General features: G+C 34.3%; 1 protein-coding gene across 2 annotated transcripts; it reads right to left on the bottom strand.

Annotated features, from left to right (window-relative positions):
• Window positions 1-1,481: 1,481 nt before the first annotated feature.
• Window positions 1,482-9,180, bottom strand: LOC114406156. Of its 2 annotated transcripts, none has more exons than XM_028368752.1 (5): window positions 8,844-9,180; window positions 7,826-7,874; window positions 7,579-7,739; window positions 7,290-7,493; window positions 1,482-1,708 (listed from the first exon to the last, which is right to left on the bottom strand). In XM_028368752.1, exons 1-5 carry the CDS (start codon window positions 9,054-9,056, stop codon window positions 1,508-1,510), a joined length of 828 nt encoding a protein of 275 aa, XP_028224553.1. In that variant the 5' UTR covers window positions 9,057-9,180; the 3' UTR covers window positions 1,482-1,507. The 2 variants fall into 2 exon arrangements, with proteins under 2 accessions (XP_028224553.1, XP_028224554.1); XM_028368753.1 differs by lacking the exon at window positions 1,482-1,708 and adding an exon at window positions 6,334-6,667 and having other exon boundaries at window positions 8,844-9,179.
• Window positions 9,181-10,446: the final 1,266 nt, after the last annotated feature.

Here is a 10,446-nt window from a genome sequence, read left to right on the forward strand (position 1 = left end):
GTTTTTCTGAACACAAGGGAAAGGTATCCCTAGGTGGTTAAGAAGTTTTAAAGGAATTTACATGGATAGTGGAAATCTCAAGTGGATTGCTTGAGAACGGGACGTAGGCACAGAAAGTGGCTGAACCAGTATAAATTGAGTTTGCAATTCTCTCTTCCCTAATCTCATTTACATTATTGCGCTTTAATTTTATTTTTCACATTTAAAGAGCATTGAATAAATTGTTCATTGCTTCTTTTTCTGCATATTAAGTCTGCATATATCTTTTAAAGAGAGAATTAAAATTTGTTAGGGGAAAATTTTGAAACTTAATTCACCCCCGCCCCACTTAAGTCATTGAGACCACTTGTTTAAGAGCTGAAAATGAAAATTTTGAAATTTGAATTAAGTCGTGAAATGGTGGAACGAAGAACATGAGGAAGCTCAACATGGGTCTTTGAAGACGAGCTTCAGTGATGTGACCTCCTAGGCCTGCAAGCTAGTGAGACGTAGCCTAGCCTATTGAATTTCAAAATGAAATTTGTTTAGAGAAAATCGCAAAACCGTGGAACAAAGAAGCAGAGGAAAGAAGGCGCGGCTCGTACAAGCGGGAGTAATATAATAATGCCAAAAAACGAAGGAGATCATTATTTTATTATTAAAGATAGATAACCACTGGAGCGACGTGTTTGTGTGTAATGAGGAGCTGAATGCATTAAGATAAAGATTTTATGGTCGGTCTGGTTCAAAGGAAAAATATTTTTGAAACTCACATAATTTTTATAGGAGTGTTCATAGAAAAATACTTTGATGGTATGTTTTATTTTGGAAAAGAATCAAAGCAAATAAAAAGAAGCGAAAAGATAACAAAAAAAAGTAAAAATTTGGTATCTTGTTTTTCATATTTCAAATATTCATTTATTTGTTTTATGGTATCTAGAGCTTGGACTTTGATCTGGGCTTTTTTTCTTCTCTTTTTCAATTCTTCGCTCTAAGAATTTAAGGCAGACTGAACTGGTTTTCATGGACTCGCAAACTGGTGGAAACTGAACAAATATGCAGTTTGGTGTTGAGAAACTTGTACGATCGAACTACAAGTATTGGCGACTGTGCATGGAAGCTTTTCTCCAAGGGCAAGATTTATGGGATCTCATGGCAAAAAATGATATGAAAATGCCACCAGATACACCGGACACGATGGAGGCCCGACGAAAATGGAAGGTAAAATATGGGAAGATGTTGTTTGTTCTGAGAATGATGGTCAACAAGGAATTAATTGATCACATTAGAGATCTTGACACACCAAAGGATGTATGGGAGACACTAGAAAAACTCTTCCCCAAGAAAAATGTTGCTCGATTGCAGTTGCTGGAAAATGAACTTGCATCCACAGTGCAAGGTAATCTTACAATTGCTGAATACTTCTTAAAGATTAAAAATCTTTGTGCAGATCTGAGTGAGAAAATCAGTGAGGCAAGGTGAAGGAGATACTTCATTAGGGGTTTGAAAAAGGAGTATTCTCCATTTATCATGTCCATTCAAAGATGGACCAACCAACCATCATTGGAGGAGTTACAAAATCTGGAAACTGAGCTTGATTGTCCTTCCAATATTGCAAAACATCAAGATTAGGATGATATTTATTTGAAAGATTTGCCTCTTCCAAATATGTATCTAGTTGAGATTTACCCACTTGTGACATATCTTGATCTTCAAATTGTATAAACTCCTACATTAATTCCACAAAAATAAAAAATAGTTAGTCAAAGTAAATAAGAATAAATGATTGGTGGTTAAAAAATTAAGAGAAACCTTGACTTACATCCATAACATCAACTTGAGCAATACTAATAGTACTAGTAATAACCATAGTCTCTTGTGATCAACCTTGACTTAAACCAGCATTGCTTCTTGTTTCTTTGGAATACATTTGAACATACTCATTATATAGAGTATACAACTTGTGCTCCATAACTTTCAACTTTGCTTGACAAGATATTGGATCAAGACCAAGTTTTGAATAACAATACTTCAAAAGTTTGATTTTAAAGCGTGGACCTAGAATGCACCCAAAGGAAAGCACATTGCTATAATCACTCCAATATTTATCAAACTTTGTTTTCATATCAATTTCCATTGTTCTAATCAACTCATCCTTATTACTCAAATTTTGAAGCAATAAACATTCAATTTTCCACACTTGCATGAATTACAAATTAGACGTTGGGTAAGAGGAACCAAATATCAACTCTGTGATTTGAAAAAAAGGACGCAAAAAATCACACATTTTTCGTCCTCTCTCCCATTCTTCATTAATAAGACAACTTGAATAGCTCCTATCATCAAATTCAAGACTACAAAAAGCACATCGATATACAAGGGCACTCTCAAGCATCATAAAAGTAGAATTCCACCTAGTAATGACATCTAAGGTCAAACCCATCTTTGTATGAATACCACCAACTTTTGCAACACAAGCTTTAAAAACTTTCATTCTACCCTCTGATCCCTTAACATACTTAATGCTTTCCCTAATTTTCTTTTACAGCAGGACCGACTACTTTCAACCCCTCTTGAACACTAAGGTTTAAAATGTGAGCACAACATCAGATATGAAAAAATTCACCACCACTTACTAAACCATTAGTATGCAAAAGTCTTTCCTTCAAATAGTCTTGCATTTTATCATTGGAAGAAGCATCATCTAGAGTTAATGAAAATATTTTCTGCTCAATCCCCCATTCTTCCAAAAAAACCATATATAACTTTAGCCATCTCACGCCCCGAGTGTGGAGGAGGAAAATAAGAAAAATTAACCATTTTACTATTCAACTTCCAATTTGCATCAACATAATGCGCAGTTAATGAAATATAACCTCAGAAGTACAAGATGTCCACACATCAGATGTCAAGCTTATTCTACTAGGGACTTTAGACAACATGCATTTCATTTTTTTCTTTTCAGATTCATACAGATTGTTCACATTCATGGTAGCAACACGCCTAGAGGGTAACTTCACATCAACATGCAAATATTGTAAAAAATCTTTAAACCTTCTATGTTCAATAAAAGAGAATGGAAGATCATGCTCAATAATCATCATACATATACCACACTTTGATCTATTTTCATATTTCTTAATCTCCCAGCATGATCGAGAATAATATTTCCAACATCACTATTAGAACGCGTCTTCAAATATACATCACATTTCCCCATACAACGTTGTAAGGTTGAAGTCCCATTCTTATTGTCACCACCCACATAATCTTTCAAACAATATTTGCATTTACTCATCACTTTTCCATCACTATGCATAACAGGTTTCTCAAAAAAAATTCCACATATGTGATGAATAATTTCTAGCCCTCTTTTTTGACATTTTAGACTCAATAGGTTCATCTTCATGAATAACATTTCCATGCAGATCCACATCAATACTCTCATTGTCATTCTCATCAAAATTAACTTCAAAAGAATCCATATTTAAAATTTGAAATAATAAAATTAAATGAACTCAATTCTAAAATCAAATAAATCACACAAAAACTCAATTCATCTTGCCCATAACTTGCATATCAAGAATTTCGTGGTTCATTCCCTTATCCCACGATTTTATTATATAATAATAATTAAAGAATCACTAGTAATAGAGAACATATTAAAGAATCAACTAAGTATAATTCAATTGAAAGGAAATAAATAATTGACAAGTGAAGTGTGATGGGCGTAGTAAGTTTGTGAAAACAAAAGTATCTCTGCAACAGAATTGAGAAAGAAAACATAGAATTGAAGAAGAAAGTACTTGAACGTAAGAAAGTACATAGAGTGTGAACAACTGTAAATGCTCAATGATGGAATAAAATTGAATGCTATTTTTCTCAATTTTGAAGAAAATTGATCATACTGTGATTTATTAAAAGAACATATTTTGCCATGAATCACAAATATTAAAAGCAGGAACGTGAATAAGATAGGATAACATCACAAACAACAGAGAAAAGAAACTTGTCAACATGATCACATAGGCTTCCGTTGCAACAGGTCATCAAGTTCTTTTTTCACTTCTTTTATCAATTTCCACCACATTTCCCCTATTTATACAGTCTATATCCGAGATTATAAATAAAGATTATGAATAGCTTATCCGTATTTAGATTTTCTCTACAAAATATACTGCCAGTTCAACTACTTGTCTCGTGCAAAAAAGAAAAGAAAATATTAGCTCTGTTTTCATTTTGCAATTTCTATCCTTTTGGTGTTGTCAGGCTCAAACTAAAATTTTGAAATTGTTAATAGATTTCATCTCGCATGCTCTAATTGTATGTTAATATAATATAATTAATTAATGCATCAAAAAATGTCAAATACCAAAACAAAAACGTGTGAAAAATATAAAAAAAAATTGGCTTTTGTTAATGTCCTTCAAGAAAGAAAAATGCAGAGAGAAGATAGAAATATCAGCTGCAAATGTTGCAGTTGTTTGTTAAGTGCAATGGAAAAATTGAAATGTATATCTACATGTAGGAAGCTGATAGGAGCAAGGTACTTGAACAAAGGTTATAATATATGGCCTATCCCGGAGTTGATGCAAAATCTAACCGTACACTAAACACAACATGAGACTATGAGGGTCATGGATCTCACACACTATCAACAAACAACAATAGGAGGAAGCTTTGTTCCTGAGGCCATGAAGCCGACAAAGGGAATAAAGCAATGAAGCCGAGGGTTAAAATAAAAAAAAGAGGTGTGAGTAGCGGATCAAAAGTTATAGATTTTTCACATTTTTCTTTTATTTTAAGAGTACAACGACAATGATCAGCCCCAACAAAAATAGGATAAAAACAAATTCTAGAGAGAGAAGAGATGTACTTTGCATGGTGGCGTGGTGGTGAGCCGAGGTTGTGCTGCTATGGTGTGTCGCGTGACTGCGTGAGCATGAGTCGCGTTCTATTTTCCTTGAAAGGGAAAGAGTCGTGTTACTGCACGCGTGCGTGAGTGCGTGGTGGAGAAGAACCGTGAGGAGAAAAAGTGTTCTTAGCCTGCTACATCCACGAGTCTGTGAAGAGAAGAAGAAAGAAAAGTTTAAATGGAAGAGAGAAAATCAAACCTAATGTAACTGGGTCACACAAATCAAACCTAATGCAGACAACCTGCGGACCCCTCAGGCCAAACCCGCATAGTCCGTGGATTAAGCGGGACGGACCAAAAAATATGACATAACCATGGACTATTTAAAAAATTTGGTTTGTTTCCCGCGCGGACTACAGGTCCCACGGGCCAATCCATGGACTTGGGCCTGTTTACCCATCCCTAGTAACAGGGAACAATCAAGTTTCCTCTGAAATGCATCATCACAATGGAGACAGAGTCATAGTCATTGCTGGCAACACAACACAACACATCCTGTTGTGAAGGAGGGAACTGTAAAGATCAATGCTCGCAACAATGAAGTTCAGCTGAGTGACGTCTATCATGTTCCTGGCTTAAAGAAAAATGTCCTTTATGTCTCACAAATGACTAGCTCAGGCAAGCATCTTCTTTTTGGCCCCAATAGCGTCAAAATCCTGAATGATGTGAGAAATATTGATGCTGACATCATATTGGAAGAAAAAAGGAAGAATTCTTTGTTTGTTTTATCTGCAGGAGAGGCGTATGTCAAAAGAACCAGCCAAGTTGATAGTCCTACCCTGTGGCATGCTAGACTTGGGCATGTAGACTATCAAATGCTACAAATTATAGCATCTAATAAGCTTATTGGTGGGCTTCCAGAATTGAAATAGGTGAAGGAGGAAGTTGTTTGCCAAGGATGTCAATTTGGTAAGGCTTACAAGCTGCCATTTAAATGTTCCAACAGAGAAAGAACCATTCCTTTCGAACTTATACACACAGATCTAATGGGGTCGACAAAAACACCTAGTTATAGTGGATGTAAATATACTATGGTGCTAGGGGATGATTACACTCGATATACTTGGTTGTATTTCCTAAAGGAGAAAAGTGAAGTTACACATAAGTTTGTTATTTTCTCTGACATGGTGGAGAAGGAGTTTGATGCAAAAATCAAATGCTTGAGGAGTGACAATGGAGGTGAGTTCAACTCAACAGATTTCACAGTTTTTTGTCATGAAAAAAGGGATCCAAAGGCAATTTACTTGTCGAGATACACTGCAGCAAAATGCAGTGGCTGAAAGGAAATTAGCTCATCTAACTTCAGTGAGCTTGTCATGGATACATGACAAAAATCTGCCTCGTGAGTTATAGGCAGAAGCAATTCAATGTGCTTGTCATGTAATCAACAAGTTGCCTCCATGGACAGGCAAAGAGAAATCTCCATTTGAACTACTCTATGGGGATAAACCAATAGTGGATTATTTTCGAGTCTTTGGAGCCATCTGCTATGTACATATTCAAAAGACAATAAGAAGCAAATTAGATCCAAAAGCCAAGAAATGCATCTTTGTTGGCTATGCCCTTATAGAAAAGGGTGGAAATGCATGGATCCAATCACTAAGAAATTTGTTACATCTCGAAATGTAGTATTTGATGAGATTTCTTCTTAGAAAGCTGAAGAAGAGGTTGTCTCAACTGATGAGTTCAGAGGAGAAGTGCAAGCAATTGCAGATGTAGATGAGCAATGAGTTACTAACGTAGAGCAACAAGGAGAGGAAAGCATTGAGTCAGCTGAAATAGATGCAGAAGAAGTAAGAAGGTCTGATAGAAGAAAAAAACCTCCAACATATTTAAAAAAAATTAATTATATTTTCCCCTTGTAATTTATTAATCAGAATCCTCAAGCCACAACATTCATCTTTACTTTAGTAACAGGACCCTAAATTATTGAACTTTGACTGCAGAGCAGCTATGTAGCACGAATACCTTTGGTAGTTTGGTACAGTTGCCGCAGGCATGTATGCTTTCAAGGGAAACGAATTCTCTCTATTTTCTTTTTTGTTCATTTCTTTTTTTTTATGTTTTTAGAAAAATAAATCAAAAGATGCATACTTTATGAGAATTCAAGATGAAGTAACACTAATTTTCTCAGAAAAATTCTATTCTTCTGAGAGATGTTATGAATAAATCTTCTAAGATGCCTTTTTAAAAATCACTATCACTATGGTATGACATACAGCAAAAGCGCTATCTATTGCGCACGAAACTCCTAGTACTTTACAGATTAACAGAAGTGGCCAAAACTGAAATTCAGCTAAAGTACTATACAGACGATATTTCCGATGCTTTGGAATCCAGTTCTTCTTGAGGATTATTAAGAAATTCAGCTAAAGTTGGCACTTCAAAGTCAAACCTGGGGTTCCTCATTTGGCTCGGCAAGTTGATCTTCCTCTGTTATTTTCTGAAGTTCTACATTCTCCCAATCTTCGAGAACAACTATTCTATTCTTAGTTTCCCAAGTGTGGATCAATCGATCCAACCGTGGCTGCCAAATAATATCCCCCCCTTCTCCTTTCAGTATGAACTTATACTGGAATGTTTGTCCAGCAGGCATATCCTGATTACACAAAGGAAGCATATACAACATTTATAAAAGTTTTTGATCCAACAATATTTTCAAATTCTGAACAGATTTTACTCACCAGCTCCACAGCCCATACATGTCCTTCAGACCATGTCATGGGTAATGCCTCTAAAGGGTCCCATGAACCAAGCACAGGACCACCTCCAACTATAAGAAACTGTTCACCAAAATTACAAGTCTTTTGTAACTGGAATGATACACGAACAAACTTTGATTCATCTGCACAACAAATTACAATGTTGGGATTTTGAGTTCCACGGCATATATATGTAGTAGGAAAAATACAAAAGGTCATTAGAACCCACTTGTTTGTTCACTCTGTTGAGCCTGAGGCTCCACAGTTTCCAAGTCCACCTGCAACATTTTATTCGGGCCAAGAGACTGTCTCATCAAACATGCCAAAATCTTGTACGTTCTCAATTTATTTAATGTAAATACAACAACTAGACAACCATTTCTTAACGAATTTCCCCACATAACAGAAAAGCCAATTAGTTTGGGAACAAAACATGGATTTAGATCTTTAAATACTTTTAGTGTTGTTCTGCAATCAGAATTTGACTCTTTTAGTGTTGTTCTCCAATCAGAATTGGAGTTTTAATTAGGTAATCTATGCTAATTCTTAATGCAAAATTTATAACACGAATTATTGAGGTGAAACTCCAACTCCAATTGAAAACCAGTACTAAAAGTATTCAGAAATTGCATCTAAGTTTTGTCTTTCATTTGGCTCATATCCTCTTGAATTATACAAAATCATTGAAATAAATTCTCAAGACAGTAAAGAGGCTCCACCAGTAACACCAGAGCAACAGAGAAAACTTCAAACCCGAAATATGCTGGAAAGAATCGTACCAAGCTATAAAAAACAAAGTAAATTGCTGAAGTCGCCAAACATTTCAAGAAATAACCGTTCCCATAAAAGGGAAACAAAAAAAGAAAGTGAAAATGGAATCAGAACCAAGAAGTCTAGCATAGCAGTAATACGAAATGTTTCGTAACAAGTTTTGGATCTACGCATACTCATACAAAAGGGAGAATATTTAGCGTATAAAAAGAAACCAAAAGGTGAGAAGAAACTGGGCAAGCTACTAGGAAACACGAAATTTCAGAAAAAGGAAAGAAGAAAAAAAACAAGAAAAGAAAAAGAAGCATATTTTGAGAACCCAACAAGAATCACCCCCACTTGAAAGGAATCATGTTCCTAACATGCAAACAAGAAACACCCCAAGAAGACCAAGAACAAACAAAAGAATTATGATAGTTCCAACAAAGAAAAACAAAAATGTGAAACTAAGCGTAGAAAAAAAAAAAGAAGCAAACCTGGTCCTTTGGTGGCACTGCATGAACAGGGTAAAGATCATTGTTTCGAACCAGTTTCAGGAGCAATAAATTCCATCCCTTTTTCTCATTTTTGGAACGAAGGGTGAAGCAGAATTCGGGTCTATCAGAAACACAAAGGGGAACTCTGGGAGAGAAGGGTCCTAGAGTCTCGACCCTGGCCTTAGAACAAGAGCTTGTGAGGGCTTTCATCATTGGTGAAGTTTGTTGTGCCACACAACAATGAGTTTCTGGGGTGAGAGTGAGACACTGGTTTGGTTTTTAGTTCCTTTCTTCGATCGCTTTAGTAGTTGAGAATCTTGAATCTATCTGGTGCTGACGGTGAGGGTCGTTTTATATAGTGGTGGGGTTTACGCAGTTTGTTTATCCACGTGTATGTGTCATGTGGACAGGAGGTGGCATCACTGGAATTGGTTCACGGTTTTTTAAGTGAAATACTATTGCTATATTTTTTATTTTTCTAAATATTTTAACATTTTAGTTTTATAAAAATTTAAACTTCTATTTTATATTTTAATAATAGAGAAAATAGATTATGTATTAAAAATATAGAATATTTTTACACTTTCATTCAATTACATTTTATAAATAATTATGTTTCATAATTTTTTTAACTTTTAGAATAAATATTTTAGAAGTGATATATATTTGATTTTTTTTTATTAATTGATATGTAAGTCTATTTTAGACCGAAAATACATAATCATTAAATTATCAATAATAAAAATATGTTATTAGTTTCTCATAAGAAATTAAAATCATGTAATTTTTATAAAAAAATAAATAAAACTATATTTAGAGAAGTTTTGGGGAAAAAAATATATTTACATTATTTTTACACTATTATTTCTGATAAAAATGGAAATAAAATGAGATTGATCTTTTTACCTTTTTAACATAAAAGATAAATATGATAATAACAAAAAAATGGCAACAAGTGTTTGAAAAATATATTGACTCAGAAAATAAAAGTAACATGTTTTTGGTATAAGTATATATCCAAAATAGTAACAATTTTACAAGAGTCTCAGTCCTTGTTTGACATAAATATGCAAAGGTTTAATTTGAGACCGAATTGTAGTGAAAGAGTGAAATGACCACATAAAAGAATAGCCGCAAAAAAATTAGATTAGGTTAATGAAGTAATTTTGATTTTACATTACTTTATTATATGGATAGAAGATAGAAATAACAGAATATACTAGATAAAAGATAAATAATAGATAACGGTTGAAATGTATGCATAGGTGAATCATTTTTTCCTTAGATTCAACAATAGTTTAGTGTTTATTTTGTTGCGTAAATGACATCAAATATATATACTGGACTGACATATATAACACTTGCTAATCCTGCATTTATTCTGAACAAATTGAACATTTATTGATTAAAAAAATTAATCATTTTCCCAATACCCCTCAAGGCTCAAGTTTCTCCACAACTTTTTCTTCGACATTAACCTTATAACGGTAATGTTTAACACAGAACAAGATATATATGAGATTAATCAAAGCTAACCCAGCCATGAGGAAGTAATAGTAGTCCAATCTTCCAGCATTGATGTCATCATTCAACCAATCAATTC

The sequence above is a fragment of the Glycine soja genome, chromosome 3, assembly GCF_004193775.1.
Source record: "Glycine soja cultivar W05 chromosome 3, ASM419377v2, whole genome shotgun sequence".
Lineage (NCBI taxonomy): Eukaryota > Viridiplantae > Streptophyta > Magnoliopsida > Fabales > Fabaceae > Glycine > Glycine soja.